Source organism: Ursus arctos, unplaced genomic scaffold (genome assembly GCF_023065955.2).
Source record: "Ursus arctos isolate Adak ecotype North America unplaced genomic scaffold, UrsArc2.0 scaffold_11, whole genome shotgun sequence".
NCBI lineage: Eukaryota > Metazoa > Chordata > Mammalia > Carnivora > Ursidae > Ursus > Ursus arctos.
In genome coordinates, this window is record NW_026622775.1 from 41,810,568 (window position 1) to 41,830,530 (window position 19,963).

At 48.6% G+C, this 19,963-nt stretch overlaps 1 protein-coding gene across 4 annotated transcripts in view; it reads left to right on the top strand.

Annotated features, from left to right (window-relative positions):
• TMEM131L (transmembrane 131 like) overlaps window positions 1–3,248 on the top strand; it is a 154,798-nt gene extending 151,550 nt beyond the window's left edge. For all 4 annotated transcript variants that reach the window (XM_026499499.4, XM_026499500.4, XM_057310137.1 and 1 more), the window contains 2 exons: window positions 1,997–2,136; window positions 2,838–3,248. In XM_026499499.4, the coding sequence (XP_026355284.1) occupies window positions 1,997–2,136; window positions 2,838–3,113 (416 nt within the window). In that variant the 3' untranslated portion in view covers window positions 3,114–3,248. The remainder of the gene's footprint in view (window positions 1–1,996; window positions 2,137–2,837) is intronic.
• The last annotated feature ends 16,715 nt before the right edge of the window (window positions 3,249–19,963 follow it).

Consider the following 19,963-nt stretch of genomic DNA (forward strand, 5'->3'; position numbering starts at 1 on the left):
TGCATTACGTCTCAGGACTGATTCATCGCATCACGGGAGTTGTACCGCTCGAGCACCTTCACCCATTTTGCATACACCCCACTCCCCTCCACCCCCCACCCCTGCCTCTGACCACCACCAGTCTGTTCTCTATTCATGAGCTTGGTTTTTTGTTATTTGTTTGGTAGAAATGTGCCTTAAAAAATTAAACAGAGGAACATAGGGGAAAGGAAGGAAAAATAAGACAAAATCAGAGAGGGAGACAAACCATAAGAGACTCTTAACTCTAGGAAACAAACTGAGGGTAGCTGGAAGGGAGTGGGTTGGGTGGCTGGGGTAACTGGATGATGGACATTGAGGAGGGCATGTGATGTGATGAGCACTGGGTGTTATATACAACTGGTGAATCACTAAATTCTACCTCTGAAACTAATAATACACTATATGTTAATTAAATTGAATTTTAAAAAAAGGATAAAAAAAGGAGAATGCGCCATTACCAGTGAGAACCTTTGAGAACGGCCTCACAGGAAGCTGCTGAGTAGCTTCATGTGGGTTCAGTTGTGCAGGCCTGCCGCGTATAATTTTAGGTGGCCTCAAAAAGCCCTCTCAACCTGGCTGTCTGGGGGCTGCTACAAATAACCCTGATCTCTTTGGTCCTTCGGCTTTGGTAGACCGGGGTCATTTGGATTTCTGTGGACCTAGGATTGTAGATTATCCATCGGAGGCTGAGGCTTTAGATATTTGCTACTCTTCTTAGACAAGTCCCTTGTGAAATGGAAGCACGTGCGTGCTTGTTCCTCAGCGGGGCCTGACTCTTCTGCCCCGAGTAGCGCAGCGGGAGGACGGAACAGAGGCCTGGGAGGGGAAACTGGGGGACATTGCGGGTGCTTGGGCTCAAGCATCGGTAATAATAAACAGTAAGAGCCACGAGATTTCCCTGATAAGCCGCAAAATGTTCTTATGATACATTACAGTCCGATCGCGGCTTCTCATAGTGGGGCTGCCTCTTGAGGGAAGCGCTAAGCGTGCAAGCAGGTGGACGGCCCGGATTTTGATACCTGCCTTGCTCCGTGCGCACCACAGGGGGGTGCTGTGGCGACTCTCCTCCCGGGCTTGTGCGGCTCGGTGTTACAGCAGCACCCTGTTATCCGGTCTCCGGGCTGTGCTCTCAGTTACCCGTGCTCGGCTGCCCTCCGGAAGCAGACGCTCCTCCTCCTGACCTACTGTCAGAGGGTCGACAGTAGCCTAATGCTGGGTCACAGTGTCTGCCGTCCACCTCACCTCGTCTCCCGTAGGCGGTTTATCATCTCTCAGCCTCACAGGAAGGATGAGTGCGGTACAGCAAGATATTTTGAGAGGGAAAGAGGGAAAGAGGGCACATTCACCTAACCTTTATTCCAGTATGTTGGTACGGTTTTCCTATTGTATTAATCTCTTACTGTGCCTAATTTATAAACTACACTTTGCCCCAGGTATTTACGTATAGGAAGAAAACATCACGTCCAGAGGGTTCGGGAGTATCGTGGCTTCAGCCATCCACTGGGGGTCCTGGAGCATGTCTCCCGTAGATAAAGGGGGGGCACCTGTACCTTCCTACTGCGCTAAGAAGTGCTGGCTTCGTATTGCTTTAGTCACTCCGTATGGTACGTGTGCAGGAAGCCGAGGTCGGCACGGCACGTAATGAAAGCAAACGTTAAGGACTGGTAAGAATCTCGACGCGATTCCAGTCTGCAGGAGTGCTCGTTAGAAAGGCTCCCATCAGATTGTCAAATACAGAACAGCGAGCCCAGAGGAAGACCTTCCTTCCTGAGGGCTTTCCGGGGAGCGTATCTGATAAATAGTTTTAACCTGAGAAGGACGGTGTAACGGCCCGCCCGTCCCCTCGGGGTGAGTGTCCCCACCTGTCTTGACCTCATCAGTACGGTAAGGCCTTGAGAGCTGGTGGCCTGAGAGTGAGAGTTCGGATCTCGCCGTAAAGATGTCTACCTATGTTGTCGTCTTCCACTCTTTGTAGAGAACATGAATTACCCCAACGGCTTCCCTTGTCCGGCCGAAATTCAGACGGACTTTATGGACCACAACTCTCCGTCTACGTGGAGCCCCCCGCCCAACATGCCGACTGCCTGGGGACACGCGGGTCTGCTCAGTTCTCCGGTCAGTGCCGTCACCCCGGGGCAGCTCCCAGTTCTTTCTGGTGCTTCTTTAATCCTGGTCTTCCTTCACCTCAGAGCCAGGTTCAGATCAGCCGGAGCCCGGCGCGTTGCCTCTAGGCCGCAGCAGCCGGGCTGGCCGCCCTCTGGAGGGCCTGCCGCGTAGTCAGACGGGTGGGGGCTTGTGGACGCAGGCGGACCGGCGGCCCACAGGACGCGGAGGAGAGATGGCGTGCCGGTAGAATTGAATTTGGGCCACGAAGCCCTCGTGACAGGCTGTGTGTATGCGGTCCTGCTGACCTTTCCGTCTGTGCCCCGAGAGGAGCGCAGGTCGCTCGGTGGTCAGTGAGTGGGTCCCGAGGGCTGCCTGCCTGTCAGCTCCCTTCTGAGCCTACAGGCCCCAGGCCTGCTCCCTCTCACATCCACTCAAGACACTTTTTACGGGTCGAGGGCGTTTGACCTAGGCGTCCTTCCTTGGGTTGAAAATAATTACTCCAGTGAGATGAGGCTTTCACCACCCTCCGTCTGAGAAAAATGGCGCCGAGGCAGCCCAGAGGGTTGAGAATAGTTTAATGACTTCCCAGTGGGTTGGGTGGGTACCACTGTGGTGTCCACGGGTATGCGTTCAGCCCTGATGCTGCCTTTCTAAGGCTTCTGTTTTTTAAAAAAACATTTCTTTTTTCCTCCTCCTCTTGCACACCTCAGCCCTACCTCACAAGCACCCGAAGCTTGTCTCCAATGTCTGGACTTTTTGGCTCCATCTGGGCCCCGCAAAGTGATGTATATGAAAGTTGCTGCCCCATCAGTCCCACCACGGAACATTCGACTCACATGGAAAACCAAGCTGTCATGTGCAAGGAATACTACCCAGGGTTTAACCCGTTTCGTGCCTATATGAACCTGGACATATGGACTACCACAGCGAACAGGAATGCAAGCTTCCCACTGTCTAGAGACTCGAGCTACTGTGGGAATGTGTGAAAAGAATTTGAGTTTTAAACGATGTGAATAAAGAGGCTTGTGTTTTGATTACTAGCGTAACCTGGTTGTTGAGATAGATTATGACATTGGTGGATATTTTGGCACTTTTGTATGAAAATAAATTTTTTTTATGAATCTGGGTGCTCTATTTTTTTTAACCCACTACAAATCACTGGTAGAAACGTAAGCATCCGTATGTCATAACTTCTTCATAGTTGAAGAAGTGTGTCAGACATGCCACAGGTTTTAAATTGGAACAAGGGGGACGTCTATGAAGGTAAGAGTTGAGAAAGGGGGGGCTGCTATGGTTCTCCCCTCCTTGGGCATCAGAATCCTCCCCCTGCCCCCGGGGAACTTCAAAAACGACCTTTATCTGGTGACATTCCCAGAGATTCTGATTGAAATGACCCGTGGCTCAGGCCGCCGGGATTTTGCTTCAAGTTCTCCAGGGGTCGTGACGCGCAGCCCGTGTTGAGAGCTGCGGGTTTGACGCCCGGCTGGGCAGGCTGCCCCCTCACCTGCTCCCCCTGCTCGGGCTGGGCTGGCTCTCCCCGGTGCTGGCGGCCGTGGCTGCTGGGCGAAGCGGAGAGCCTAATGCTCTTCCGTCCGTTCAGTAGAGCGAGTGTCCCCTCCCCTCCATCCTGCCAGGGTGGGGGCAGCAGCCGCAGCGGGGACATTCTGGTAAGTGTTTGGTTTCCCTCCGAGGGAGCAGGCTTACTCCAAATACAAAAACTCAGGGGAGTTAGGGAGCCAAACATGTTTGCCAGACCCGTTTGTATCTGCTTGTCAGTGATTTTAGAAATCCGTAAGACGGTGGAAGTATCTATGTGCATGTGTAAACTTTGAAAACATTTTTAACTTTTAATAAAAATGTCTTATTTTTACACTTTGTCTTGTCTTTATTGGAAATTCAGCAGGAGAGAGTTTCGGGTGGAGTGCAGGGTACACTGGCTTTGGATTTCTCGTTGCCATGGCTGCCAGGGGGCCTGGGACGAGGAGGGCGGCGTCCTGCAAACCCGGGACTGCCCTTCTGTAAGGATGCCTCCGAGCAGGCACAGCTGCTAGAAACCACTCAGGCTGCCAGGTTAGAATCCGGATTTGGGTAAAGCAGACCTCCCACCCCCAGTGCTGTTGAATAATGGTAAAATAATTTGGATTCTAGGTATATACCCAAAAGAATGGAAGGCAGGGGCTTAAATGTGTGCATACCCATGTTCACAGCAGCAGCATTCACAATAGATAGAAGGTGAGAACAACCTAACTGTCCATTGACAGATGAATGGATAACCAAAACATGGTATGTGCCTAGAATGGGATATTCAGCCTGAGAAAGAAAGGCAGTCCTGATTCATGCCACAGCGTGGAGGGACCATGAAAACTTGATGCTCGGTGAACTAAGCCGGTCACGGGACAGCTAACCGTATGATTCTATGAGTGAGGCACACAGGGTGGTCGGATTCATAGAGCAGAATGGTCACCGGGCCTGAGGGGAGGAGGGGCGGGGAGTTGTTTAATGTGTACGGTTTCGTCGGGGAAGATGAAAACATTCTGGAATGGATGGTGGTGATAGTTGACAACCCTGTGAGGGTATTTCATGCCACTGACCCTGCACACTTCAAAATGATTAAAACGGGAAGGTTTGCGTTAACTATATTTTCCCACACACAAAAATAACTTAGGTTGATGAAAAAGCCCCAAAGCGTTTTCAGAATCAAATTCAAAACTCCCAGGGAAGAGAGAGTGAGACGTGGGAAGTACATTCTGTTCAGTGTGATTGTTGATCCACTTTATTTTTCTACTTTCATTGATCCCCCGATTCTCTATCAGGAAAACGTGAGAAACCAAAGTGAGCTATTATCCCACTCTATACAAGAAAAAGTAAAAATCTTCACTTTGGAAGATTATCTTTAGCCCCAGGACTGAGATCATTGGCTGTGTGGCCTGAGCATCGAGAAGCCAACTCCAGGTTGTGCCCCTCATGGAAGGGGTGTGGCTTTCTCTTCCTTTATTCTCCCCCCGGCATCGTGGCCTGGACTCCTGACTGCTAAGGGCTGTGCTACGGCGTCGGACCTAGTACAGCCTTCCCCACCTGTCTGGTTCGCCGTCGTCTCTAGCACCTGCTGTGGGATCTGACGTATACCAGGGAGCGTAAAAGAATGAGGGGGAAGAGGGTTTACAATTACCTGGCAGTTGAAGTGAGTCTTAATTATTAGAGAATACTCCAATTATTCTGTGGTTGAGAGACAAGGGAGGGCCACCAGCAAAGCAGCAAAGGTAGGAGAAAATGTTACCACATTCTTTACGTGAGTGAACTTTTAGATGTCGATCTCCACGCATAGAGTTCCTCATGACCACTGTTGTCACCCTGGATGACTAACACTGGGGAAAACTTGAGAATCAATTGTGTGATCAAGGAGGTAGAGGAGAAGACTGACCCTGCCTTCCAGGACCTTCGATTTGAATGGAGAACTCACCAAAGAGCCTGCCCTTTGGGGCCAGACATCTGGGGTCTGACTCCAGCTTCACCACACTCTTAGCTTCTCCACGGCTCAGTTTCCTCTTATGTAAAATGGGGATGACAGTGGTAACATACCTCATAGAGTTGTTGTGAAGAGCAAATGAGTTCCTAGATAGCAAACCCTTGATTGACTGCTACTTGTATTTGTATAATTACTATCATCAATTTCAATGAAAGCATCAAACAACAGGACAAATAAGAAATTAAGTCTCAGGCTTGGTGGGGGCAAGTGAGGCAGGCACTTTTACACATTGCTGATGTGATTATCAATTCATTGGTAATGTATATGAGGGACCTTGAAGACTCTTCTAGAAATTGACTCCTACAAAAAATAGTAAAAGATGTGCACAAAAATCAGATATGTTTTCTCTTGCTACCATTAAAAATTCCCACAAACGTAGTCACTTTAAACAACACAAATATATCACCTTACAGTCTTGTAGGTCAGAAATCCAACACAAGTCTGACCAGGCTAAAACCATGTTGACGACACTGTATTTATTCCCAGGCAGAGGCTCTAGGGGAGAATCGGCCTTCTCCCTTGACTTCTCCAGCTTCTCGAGGTCACCCACGTTCTTCTGCTCATGGCCCCCTTTCTCCATCTTCAAAGCCAGCAATCTAGCGTCTCACTGGTAACTGCTTCCAGTGTCACATCTTTTTATGTGATCTCAACTGGGGAAGTCTCCTATTTTCAGAATCCATGTGATTAGATTGGGCCCACCCAGATCATCTCCCCATCTCAAGGTCCTTGATTTATCCCTTCTGCAAAGTCCTTTTGGCTGTTCTTACAGGTTAGGCTGCTTTGGTGTGGGGGTCATTTTTGTGCCTACCACAACTGATGTGTGACCATATTCATTACAGTGTTTAGAACAGTGGTGAGTTGGAAATAAATGTTCTACAATAGGAATGTTTAAACTATAGAACAGATGCTGGAATTCTAGGAAGCCTCTAAAAACTAAGACAATGACATAGGCAGTGAAAGAAGTAGGATACAAAGTTCTATACAGCATGAATATGGATAGTTGTTTACATATGAATATGGACATTTTATACAGTAGGAATATAATAGTTGTATACAGCAAAATACAGAGCTGGAGGGAATGATGCACCATCTGGTGGGTGGGTTTGCAAGAGATTTTTATTTTCTTTTATGTATCTCTCTTTTTTTTCTTTTGTATTGTCTATTATAAGCATGTGTTACTATTCGTTCATCTCCCAAAATTTTGATTAAATCTGAAGGGAAAGTATTTTATTTGACATTAGGGGAAAGTAAGCATGTTAAAAACAAATACTGAAGTCCTAATAAAAGTTATAGCACACTATACTATACCAGGATATAATTTTAAGGCAAAGGCAAAGTGAAACTTTCACTAAGCATTCCCTAATAAAAATCCTATAAAATGAGGTATGTGGTAATGACGTGGGCTAGGATTAAAGGCACATAAGAATGTCTTTAAATACTTGCATAGCCAGCATACAAAATGCAAGGCAGGCTAATTACGATGAATCAAAATACTAGACGAGAATATAAAAGTCACCTTTAAAATACAACTTTGTTAAAATACATGTTATACTTATGCCAACTCAAATCAACATTTCAAAATAATTTCTGTGTGACCTAGATATTTGAGTCCCTTAATCCTCCTACTAGAGTACAGAGAAGATGTCAGTAAAATAAAATGTATTATTTATGGATGTAGAATGTATGTATCACTTAGAAAGGAAAACTCTTACTTTAGAAATTAAAAATAATTGAAAACTGCCCAGTGTCACCACCTCTGGCCAATCGGATGTGTATGTCTTCACCGTGGATGTAGAGCTTACTTAAAATCTTGAAAACGACTGAAGGGACAGAGGCAGCACTGTGGTCTCAGGCTCGGTGGGCTGCCCCACCAGAGTGGAAGGTGACCGGCCACGCAGGCGACAATGCAGTATCAAAAGAAAAGGAGCAAGTAGGACTGGGTCAGGCCGGCTCCATCGTGTGGTCTAGATCCGCCGTGCCACGGAACACAGACCAACCCCTTGCTTGCCTTCGGGCTTTCATTTAGAAAATTTCATTAAATCAGAATGATGGGTAAACATTCAGAATTGAGTGGGCATTCGTTGGGATAGGCTGAGTTATAGGCGGTAGTAACCGACTGATCCCCAAACAGGTCAGAGGACAGTGCCAGGCAAAGGCCCTGTGTGTGACTCAGTCATTGAGGCCGCTCCGCCTGTGTCCACAGAGGACGCCCTCGTGCCCTCGTTGGCAGCCTGGAAGAAAGCGCGGGCAGGGCTCGGCCCTCTACCCCGTGCTTGGGCCCAGCGGCGGCTCACCCAGCGTGGCTTCTCGCAGCCCATTGGGGGGAGGTGGTCACGTGGTCCCACCGGGGTGGGGGTGGGGGATAAGGGCATCCAGGAGTCAGAAAGAGGGAGCCGGATATTGCTGAACACAGCGAATGTTAAACCAACAGGATACCGGATTGGAGATGGTTTCTTTCTTTCTCTCTGAACTGGGCTGGGCAACCGGGCCTGGGTCTCCTTCTGGGGAAAGACCCGGAGTGCCAGCCGCAGCGCGACGTGGGGCCCTGCCGTTTGGGCTATGCCGTGGGAGTCGCTCGGGATCCAGTGCTGAGTCCCTGGGGTAGCCAGCGCCCAGCCCTCCAGGCTTCCACGGGGGGGGGGGGGGGGGGGGGGACTGCCGCCCGCCGCAGCTAATGGGAGTCACGTGCCCGCCCAGGAGCCTCACCTGGTTCCAGCGCACGGCGTGTGCTCCCCACACTGCTTTTATTGCAGAAAAACATAAATTTTAGCAATGGGCACCAATGCATGTGAACTACTGAATAGCTATTCAAACAAACCGTTGGCCATAGTGACTAGAATGCCCCAAACCTTGGGAGCCATGGAGAGGGTCATTGCTGGATGAATCCGAAGCAGAACTGAAAACCAGGTTGTAGTGACACTGTGGTACAATGTTGGTTTCCCGACGGGAAGTGAAAGTCTAATCAAGTTCTGTTGGGGGCTGAGAGGCCGGAGCGCCCCTGAAGCCCATGGTTTCTCAGGCTGGCTGCGCGGAGGAGGCCGCCGGGAGCAGCGTGGGCACCGCTCTAGCTGTTGAACGCGAGGCCGCCCCCAGGGGCTGGGAAGGCTGGCTGCGGGCAGGAGGCAGTCGACGTGCAGGTGTCAGAAAAATAAAGGCTGGGCCGGTGTGCTGGCGGGAAAGGGATTTGAGAGGCAGGTTGAGAAATGTTTCCGAGAAAGATGGCTGTCAGGATGGGCCAGAGTGAGCTTGGCAGCGTGGACGGGGGCCCTGCCGTGACAGCCAAGACCAGATGTCCGTGCTCCTGCCCAACCAGGAAGTTTGCTTTCGGAATGACGAGGGATTGTGCCTTCTGCCACCACTGTCCTCTCTTTCTCTCCTCACTGGTTATCACCTTCACCCCTGTATCTTCAATGACCTTCCTGAGACTGACTTTTAAATCTATCATTTCCCTGCTTTTTAAGCAGAAACACCGTTATTGTTTGTTCTTTCTGTAGAAAATATGAATAACAGGAGAAAAAAGAAAATCATTATAATCCTACCACCCACCAAGAAGCACTTGACATTTTGTATGTTTCCTTCCAAACTTGTGAGTATGTGTGTGTGTGTTTTAAAAAGTGGGATATACTCACTATTCTGTTTTTCTCACTTCATATGCTATGAAAAGCTAGATTTACTCCTGAGTGCCTATTAGCCATCGTACTGGCATTTCACACTCTTCGTGTCAACACCAAGCCTACCACTTCCGGTCTACAGCTAACCCAAACCTCTGCCTCAGTTTGTTCATTGACTAACTTATTCATTCAACATCTGAGCCCACAGTAGGGGCCTACGCACTCCATAGTTCAAGTCAGCCCAGCAACTCTCTTTTCCTAGACCTCCTCACACTTGGTCGCGACATCACTCATTTATTCAACAAATTTTTATTTCATTTGTCCTGGCATTCTCCGTAGGTAGCCTGTGACCTCATGGTCTGCTCACTCAATAAAATCGAGCATCTCTCATGTGCCAGATTTTGTTCTTTGCTCTGGGCATACCGAGGTGAACAAGTTAGGCATGGTCTCTTCTGCCATGGTGCGAACACTCCAGAGGAGGAAATAAACAATACATCCATGTATTAATTATTTATCAGTACTTAACAAATCACCCCAGAATTTAGTGATTTCAAATAACAACATTTATTACCACACAGTTTCTGTGGCTTAGCTTGGGACTTCTGCCTCGGGGTTCCTCACGTGGCCGCAGTCAGGGTGTAGGCCGGGACCACAGTCACCGTAAGGCTCCACTAAGGGAGAACTTGCTTCCAGGCTCGTTGGTGTGGTTTCTTGCTTGTTGTTGGCTACAGGCTACCTCAGTGTTTGGTCACATCCACCTTTCCCTTTGGGCAGCTTCATCAGAGCAAGCAAGGAGAGAGAGAGAGAGAAATTACAGTCTTTTAGAACATAAACTCAGGGGGCGCCTGGGTAGCGCAATCGTTAAGCATCTGCCTTCGGCTCAGGGCGTGATCGCGGCGTTCTGGGATCGAGCCCCACATCGGGCTCCTCGGCTGGGAGCCTGCTTCTTCCTCTCCCACTCCCCCTGCTTGTGTTCCCTCTCTCGCTGGCTGTCTCTCTGTCACATAAATAAATAAAATCTTTAAAAAAAAAAAAAAAGAACATAAACTCAGAAGTGATGTCCCATCACTCTGCCATATTTGCTAGAAGAAAGTCCCCAGGTCCTGCCCACACTCAAGGGAGAGATGACACAAGGACATGCATACTAGCAAATGGGGATTTGGGAAAGCCATTTTAGAAGGCGGCCAACCCTAGTCATAAATAAACAAGGCAATTCCAGATCGCGTTAAGCCCTAGGAAGGAACTCAAATGGGGACAAGACAAAGAGCCCCCTGGAGCACTGGGGGAGGTCCTCCCGAGTGAGTGGTCAGGGAAGACCTCGGGAGGAGGTAACAGGTAGGCGGAGACCTGAATGACTAGAAAGAGCCCATCTGAGAATATGCCTTCCAGACAGAGGCAACAGGAAGTACAAAGTGGGAGGGTGGGCTCTGTGTGTTGGAGGAAGAGAGCGGTGGCCAGTGGCACGGAGCGAAGTGAGGTGAGAACTTCATAACAAATCCATGAGGAAAATATTATCTACATTTTAAAATAAGGAGTAACTTCTCTAAGATCACACAGCTTGGAAGTCACATAACACACATGGATTTGAGGTTGGTCTACCTGATGCTAAAATCCATGTTTTTGCCTCACCTTACAGTTCATCGCAGAATCCACTGATGGTGGGTGATCAGCCACCCCAGTGGCCCAGGACACGGAACCAAAACAGTCCTGAGGAAACTGGGGTAGTTGGTCATTGTAAAGGGAAAACATGGCCAGCAGGCTCCTTAATGCGGCATGGAACCCAGGTGAGCCAGCAGCCATGAGTCAGCTGGGTAAGACTCGGCTGTGTCTTCTGTAGCTAAGAGAAGAAACTGAGTCATAGCCCCATCTTGTTGCTAAAATCAGATGTTTATAGACTGTGGCTTTGTTTCCTTTTGTTTTTCTCCAGTCGTTCCTGGGAGAGAAGCTGGCCTAACAAGCAGGTGCAGTCAGGAAATCTTTGAGCTGGGAGAGGCCTAGGCTTGTTCGTGCCGGTCCTCAGCCACTGAGCAGGGCCTCGGGCGCAGGGCAGGGCTCCTTGCTTCTTCAGACGTCTTTCCCACTGGGCCTTCTGCTTTGGGCATAGCTATGGATAACTTGTGCGCCTTCCTGAATCACACCTCTCTCCCTCCCCCACCAAAATACTCAGTCCAGGGCGTGGCCCGAGGAAGGTACATCATCATGAAAGGTCGATGCCTGAATGACAGGACCTCTACCTGTATGCGGCAGAGCGGAACGTGTCTGAGAAAGGCCACAGCAGCGACGATGGAAGTTGAGCTGTGGCTATTTTTTTAAACGATTTGTTTATTTATTTATTTATTTATTTATTTATTTTTAACGATTAATTTATTTATTTTAGAGAGAGAGAGTGCATGCACAAGAGCGAGTGCATGCCGGTGGGGGGAGGGACAGAGGGAGAGCAAGAGAAGCAGACTCCCCACAGAGTGGGGAACCTGACGCGGGGCTTGACTCCACCCCTCTGGATCATGACCTGAGCCAAACCAAGAGCTGGATGCTTAACCGACTGAGCCACACAGGTGCCCCATATTTATTTACTTGAGAGAGGGAGCGGGGAGGGGCAGAGGGAGAGGCAGAGAGAGAGGAGCAGACTCCCTGCTGAGTGGGGACCCCCGACGCAGGGCTCAACCCCACAACCCTGAGATCAGGACCTGAGCCAAAAACCAAGAGTCGGACGCTCAACCAACTGAGCCACCCAGACACCCCTGACTTGTAGCTATTTCTTTGCTGTTCACGTTGCCACATCCTGACGACCGAAACCAAGAAGTCAGCAACGCCGATAGCCCCATGGGGTTTCCCATCTCTCATCAAGGCAATGGATCCTCCACTTCTCCGTGAGATCTGACCCTACAGACCAGCCCTCCTTTTTGAACCTCTCCAACTATAAATTCTCCCACCGGAGGTTCTCCTCTGCTCCCCATTACTCCTTCTTTTCTAACTCCTCTCTTGGCTCCCTATTCTCTTATGAGTGAATGACAGCAAGACTGGGCCCTGGGCCCTCTTCTCTCCCTCCCTAGAGAAAGCCACACTCAGCTGTAACCTTCACTCTATGCTGATGACCTCCTAAGAGGCCGCAGACCAGACGGATTTCAGTGGGACCCAGGGTAGATCCCATCGCTGTCTCCCCCGTGCTGCACAGCGCCTCTCTGTGGTGGACTGTACTTCCTTGCCCCCTCATCAGTCTTGGCCTAATGTCTTGTTTCGGCCGTGGAAGGTGGGTGAAGGTGACCATGTGCCAATTTCCAAGAGACGCTCTAGTAGGCCCTGCACGGTTCTTGGTCTTTTACTCTTTCCTTCTGCTGCATACAGCATGCTCGATAAACGCTTCTCTGTCAGAAGCTGATGGGATCTTAGAAAGGGTATCGCTGAAAGGGATCCGTTTGCAAATGGGAGCAGATCGCTAAGAATGACTGGATAGGCAGCTTCTGTCCAAAAATTATTCAAAGTGAATGTAGGGTACATTCTGAAAGAGAAAATAAAATAGTGCAAAGATCCGACCTCAGAGACCAATTATGAGTTACTTCTGGGAGAGCCAAGCTTTAAGAGAGCACTGCCCGCCCCACCTAACCACTGCTGGATGATAGTACAGGGGCTTTTAGTTTGAAAGGTAAACTATCGAAATAGTCTGTTCCTAACAGAGCAACCAGGAATGGTCCTTTCAGTATGCCAGACTATGTCACACTTCCACTCAGTACCTACTCCTGGCTTCCCATGATGCTTGAGTGCCATAGCACCCAAGACTCTACGTGATCTGACTGCCCCTCACCCCACCTGCTACCCTGTCTTTCTTACTTTATTCCAGCCATTTCTCAGACACACTGAGAAAGCACCAGCCTCCACGACTTTGCACTGCTCTTCTCTCCACCTGAAACACTCGTTCCCTGGCTATGCACGTGGCACTCCTTCCCTCCCTTTGGGTGTCTATCCAAGTACCACCTTATTAGAGAGGGTTTCCTGATCGTGCCCACGCAGAGATTGTACTTCCTTGCCCATTGTTGCTTTGGACAATGAGTTTTCGCAAAAATCACGTGTATCACTCCTGGGTTGAAGCTTTTAAGAGTCGATGTACAATATTGATGTTTGTCCTCTGCTGTTTCAATACAGCAGACCACACGTTCCAGATGGTTTGATCACAGGAGGATGCAGCCTGAGTTATCGAGTAACTGCCTAGAGCGAACTTCCCTGGAGACTCGCCTGGACCCATAGCGGAGTCTGTTCGTTTGTTACAGCGGCATAATCTCTTCTGACTGATACACATTCTCATTGCCATCAGCCCTTCCCTCTTCCCACTACTTTATTTGTGTATAGGTAAATATATGTTTATACATAAAATATCAGAAATACAAACAAAATAGAGTACATAAGCACTTACTGTTATTCAACACATTGTATATTTACTTGTTTGTTTGTGGAGGTCATCAGTGCTACTCACCAAATATTTCCACCTCTCTGCCTGCTGGACGTGTAATAAGATTGTGGTTGGGTGAGGCCATGTTCTAGAGTTTCCCTTATGCACAACAGCTGGCCCCTGGACTCATCCTGGGTCCTAGAATGTGGCAGGTAGACCCTAAAGTGCTCCCCAGGATCCCTAAATCCTGGTGTTGATGCCTTTGTGTAATATCCTCCCGTCGAGTGTAGGGGAACCTGTGACTTACTTGTAACCAATAGAATAAGGTGAAGGTGAATGGGCGTTGCTCCCATAATTACGTTACTTTGTGTAAGACTCCATCTTGCTAACAAGCTCTCTCTGTTGCTGTCTTTGAAGCAGAAAGCTGTCATAAAGTAAGGGGTCATGTTGGAGAAGCCCAAGTGACAAGAAACTGCAGGTGACCTAGTCTAGAAGCCAACAATGACCCCAAGCAAGAAACTGAAACCTCAACCTAAAACTTCAGGAAATGAATTTGGCCAAAACGATGAGGGAGCTTGGAAGTGAATTTTTTCCCCAGTGTAGCCTGTGAGGAGTGTCCCAGTCAGTACCTGGATTTCATCTGGGTGAGAGCCTGAGTAGAGGACCAGTGAAGCCATGGCTGCCATGCTGGTCCCCCCTCTACCTGACAAGACGTAAGCTTCACGAGAGCAGAAAGTTTTGTTTTGTTCACTTGTATTTCTTCAGCATCATTGCTTAGCACATAGTGGGTGCTCAGTACATATTTACTGGATCAATGAAAAAATGGGAAAGAACTTTGTTTTGCTGAACTTAAAAGAGAGATAGTTGCCCGTAATAAATTCATCACCTAAGAGATGCACGCATAGTAAATGCATTGCGTATACATATCACACGTATTGGAATGTCTATAGCAGTTAAACTTGGTCATAGGGCTGCTATTGATTTCCAAGTCTCAATAGGCACCACGCTGATAGGATTTGATCCATGGTAGAATTAACTTTCTGCTAAAGCAAAAAATAGGATCGTATAAAATGAGTGTTTCTTAATCCATATGAATAAAATAAATTTTCCATTGGTCTTAACTGTGTCATGAGAAAATGGCTATCAGTATTTTCACCGAACTTGGAGAACACGTGTGGAACAGTCTGACTTACGGTATAGGCTACATACTGTACATGACATGGAACCTGGTGGTTTTAAAGATGAACTTCAAGGGGCGCCTGGGTGGCTCAGTCGGCTAAGCTTTCTGCTTTCTGCTCAGGTCATGATCCCAAAGTCCCGAGATGGAGCCCCGCATCGGACTTCCTGCTCGGTGGGGAGCCTACTTTTCTCGTTCCCTCTGCCTCTGCCCCATCATGCTCTCTCACTCTCTCTCTTTCTCTCAAATAAATAAATGAAATCTTAAAAAAAAAAAAAGAAAGATGAACCTCGAAATGAAAGTCATGAGGACGGGCCTCAGTCTGGCATAGCGCCATTTCCCACGCAGGCAACTTCATAAACATACTATAAATATTTATTACATAATGATAGTTAAAATTCTCCTGAGCAATGCAAGAGATGAAGAGGCAGGCAGAAATCAAACAGGAGGCTGTTTTGTGGTAAACGTTCTATTGCAACGTGGCTTCCCTCTGTCAAGTATCAAACTTCCAGATTCCTTTCAGTACAACTTGCGGTAGAACAATGGTCCCCCAAAGATGTCCGCATCTTCATCCCTGGGACCTGTGAACACGTTATGCTACAGGGCAAAGAGGAATTAAGGTTGCTGGTGGAATTAAGGGTGCTAATCAGCTGTTTTTGAGATGGGGAGATTATTCTGGATTATCTGGATAGGCCCAATGTAATCACCAGTGTCCTTATAAGTAAGAGGAGGCCAAGGAGTCCGAGTCCAAGAGAGAGCTGGAGTGACAGCGCAGCCAGCTTTGAAGTGGAGGAAAGGGCACAAGCCACGGAATGCAGGCGGCCTCTAGACGGCAGAGAAGGCAAGGGGACAGATTTTCCCCGAGAGCCTCCAGCAAGGGACGCAGCCTGGCGGACACCTTGCTTTTGGCACAAGGAAAGCCATTTGGGGTGTCTTCCCCCCAGCACTGTAAGACAGAAAAGTTGGGTTGTTTCAAGCCACTGAGTTCGCGGCCATCCGTTACCTCAGCAACAGGAGACGAAGACAGCTGTGAAGAACAGCGAAGTATTGGAGATTTTACCCTGACTGCAAACTAGCCGGGCTCATCTCCATGGATGCTGGCAGAACACACATGACCACCGGGCCAGAGACAAAGGGCAGCTTCTCACTGACTGACGGGCGGGCAGCTGCTGGAGGGTTCGCGTTCTGCACGGTTCACCGAACCCAGATTCATTCCCACAGGGCAACGTGAACAGGGCCAGGGGACATCTGCACACAGTGGCTCATGTGATGGCAGAGGAACCTTAACATTAGGGAACTCGAACCATTCAAACTGGGCAGCAGGCACCCTGCCCTTTCCTCCCAAGGGAGGTACTGTCTTCCAAGCTGAAAAGTAGTAATAGTCATAAGCATGAGAACAGTGGTTTGAGTTTACAGACCACTTTTGCCCTCTACCGTCTAATTTACTTATTTGAGGGAGAGAGCACGAGCAAGGTGAGGAGCAGAGGGAGAAGCAGGCTCCCTACTAAGCAGGGAGCCCGATGCAGGACTGGATCCCAGGACAATGGGATCATGACCTGAGCTGAAGGCAGATGCTTAACTGACTGAGCCACCCAGGCGTACCCTAATTTAACCTTTTAACAACCCCTGAAAGAGGTAACATTCCCAAGAACCTGAGGCCCTGAAACACTGAGTGACACACTCGAGGCCACCCACCCAGTAAGAACCTCCCACCCACCCGTATTTCCCGTGGCTTCCCATTCTAATACTCTCGGTAAATAGATCCATTTGTGCAGCTCTTCACCCTTTGAGGGTATAGAAGTCTAGTAAAAGAATAAATTACTATTTCAGCTCTCTCCCTGGTGACCTGCAAATGGCAGATACTAAGTTCAGCCAATAGGAAGAGCATGGGCTGTGGAATTAGATGCTGGTGGTTCAAATCCTGACTATGCTTCTCTAATGTCTATGAGCCTCAAGCTGCCCACCTGCAAAATGGGATCATACTTCTTTCCTGGGGATGCTAAGAGACTTGTGCCTCATGGGTCATGTCGTTCAGGTCCAGGCTGTCCCTCCTGGAAATGCTTGCTCAATTTGTCTCTTCCCCATGACTGTGAGCTTCTTGGGGGCAGGGACCACGGCTTCTCTGCTGGTCCCCCTAGCAACTAGCACCATGCCTGAAGGAACGACATGCTGAATAAACATGTGTTGACTGGAAGAGTCCACCTGGCCCCTGGTAGGTGCTTGATAGGGTCCCCTTCCTACCTTCCCTTTGCAAACCCTGCTCTTCTGATGCCTGCAAGCCAGGCAAGGGACAATTTCCATCTTAAAGGAAGTCTGGGCTCTCCACAGTCACTTTCATTTCCTAAAACTGAAATTTCTGTGACACAGGTTATGCAAGAGCAAACAATGTAGCCGTTCACTGGACAGCCTGGAGCCGAGCAGAGTCACCCGTCCCTGTTCCTGGCATAGCTGGTGTGGGCCCAGTTGTGCAAGTTTCTGAGGTTTGAGACGGAACAACGCTTCCGGTGTTTCTGCGAGCCCCAGGGAAAACTCTCCTGGCAGGGCTGTCCCTCATTCTTGGAAAAGAGAGCAATGCCCCTTTCCTTCCCAAAGCCAAGTCCCATGACTCTCCCCTGTGAGAAGGAGTAATGGTAAGACACCTTTGGGCGCGCACACTAGGCCCGTAGCCCTCCCTTGACAAAGAGGCAAAATGCTTCCACAAATGCAGGTTTCATGAAGCGGGTTCCTCCCCACCTCCTTTGTCCCCTCCTCTTTCCTGGACTCGATTCGCTACTTTTGAGGGGATTCCCCTTCTTCCCAAATACTTTCCCTTTTCTGTTCCAGCTGAACCTGCCTGAGGCGACGCTCTGCACCTCTACTCATTCCAGCAACACCCTTACTTTCTGAGGAAACTGAGCTCATCCCATTGGCAAGAAGGAAACAACATTCACATCAAAGTCGGAAAGCCCAGTAATAATCGCGTTTCTTACTGTACGTGCCTTTTATCAAAGGGGCTTATTAATCCAAGGGAACACTGTTTACAGCACGGTTTCCATAGAAGATTGTTGGCCAGTCTGTCCTTTCCGGGTCCCTCAGGAACAATTCTTGCTTGATAATGTCTGCCTTTCTGAGAGGAAAGTGATGGGGAGCGTTAGTGATTTTATATTCGATCTATACTGGATGAAGTGTCTGCTCGCCTGCTGGGTTTTATGCCTCAGTGGGCCAGAGACTAGACAGCTTTAGGGGCTGATCATTTGAACCATAGTCGTTTATCTGATAATTTCCCTCACAATTCACTTCAGATCAGAAAACAACACTTTTTAGGAAAGAGTCGGTGGGGTGGGGGGGATCTACCCAGAAGTCCACACCCATTCACATTGTTTAATTTTCTCTTCAAATGATTATTCCTTGTCAACACAGCTTTGAAGCTGTGTGCAATTTCATCTCTAGAAGTTCCTCAGTCAACCGACCTACAACCCCCTTTCTCTTCACATTCCCCCATCCTTACCTACTTTTGCCTAATGTTTGTGCCCAGATATTGACAGATCGCTGTGTTTCTCCAGTTCATTTTCCATAAAACAAATACATGTATTCATTTGGCTCTACTGACCAAGCAACCATATCTCGCACTTACCGCGTGCATCCTTCCCCGGGGCCTTGCCTGACTGCCACGACTCTGTGACTCCATTACATTCACTTCACAGGGACCAGTCGGGGCTGAGATGGTGCAGTCAGTAAGGGGGCTCACGGTCTCTGCTGGTGACCACTGCACCACACTGCCTTCCTGGTCTGTCTTCGTGTTGTCCGAAATGTTTTTAAAATCACTCCGAAATGTTCTTTCTCGCAACAGGCCAGAGCTATGGCGGCCTAGCTTGCAGAAATCGCTCTGGACCATTGGCAGACGAACAGGTAAGGTAGGACTCGACCCCACTGTACCCATAACGTGCTCACGGCTGGCGAGGTGGTGTTCCTGCTGTTCCCTCCTTCGCTGGCGAAGCCTTCACAAAGCCCAACAGATTCGGGGGGGGGGGTAGGGTTAGCAGCCCCTTGAATCAGGAAATCAAAGGTGGCTGGAACCTGAAGTGACAGTGGGATATTCTTCTCCCCCTGGGACAGATGTTCTCATTCTTTGCATTCTGCTCTGTCAACAATCTGATTTGGCTGGCCAAACCTACAGACTAGATGGGACGAAATTCCCCTAGTTTCAATCTTAGGGCCTTTCCTAAAAAGAACAGCTAACACAAAGCATTTACCAGGTTCTGGGCTCTGGCTTCTGGATAAAAATCGTCCCCCTCCCCTCCCCGCCATTTAACACATGTGAAAACTGCTGGGTCATAAAGCTAACACGTGGAAGAGACACAGCACTGGCCCTCAACGGGCCCCTCCCCATAATCCCATCATGCTGTGGAGGTGGGGCGTGCCCGGGTGCGCGGAGCCCTGGAAATCAGTGGGTTCAGCTTCGGATGTGCCCCGCATGGACCACAGTTGGTGGCTGTCCCGAGTCACTCCAGAAGCTGATTTATGGCAGCGACTCAGAGTGAGTCCTTCAGAGCCGGCATCGCATATTTTTAGGAGCCTGTATATTTCTGGAGGAAAGGAAGTGAAAAGCTGCAATGATAATGATAAAAATAGCTAATAATTACTGATCTCTTTCTGTAGGCCAAGCATTCTGTTAGCGTATTGTATACATGACCTCACTTAAACAGGACAGAAAATCAACTGGGATTTCAGGGTCCCGTACTCAAGCCATCATTCAATTACCATTTAACTTTCTTCTTGGACATAAAAGAGTAAATGACATCATTTTAGGCATTTGTTCCGCTTACAATTCTCCCATGTGGCAATCATACTTGAATTGTGCAATACGTTTGGGCCACATTAGTATAAAGAAATGACATCATTTTAGGCATTTGTTCCGCTTACAATTCTCCCATGTGGCAATCATACATTAGTATAAAGAAATCTTGCAACAAAATGGGCACACAGACACACATTCCATCAAAAATTCAGTTTTCTAGTATTTGAGTGTTTACTAACATTCTCATTGAACAACTGTAGCAAGATTATGAAGCAGGCGAAACTGTCTATGGAGATCTAGTGAAATGCGTGGCATGTGGGCTTTGAAATCAGACAGATGGTGGTTCCAGTTCCAATTATGT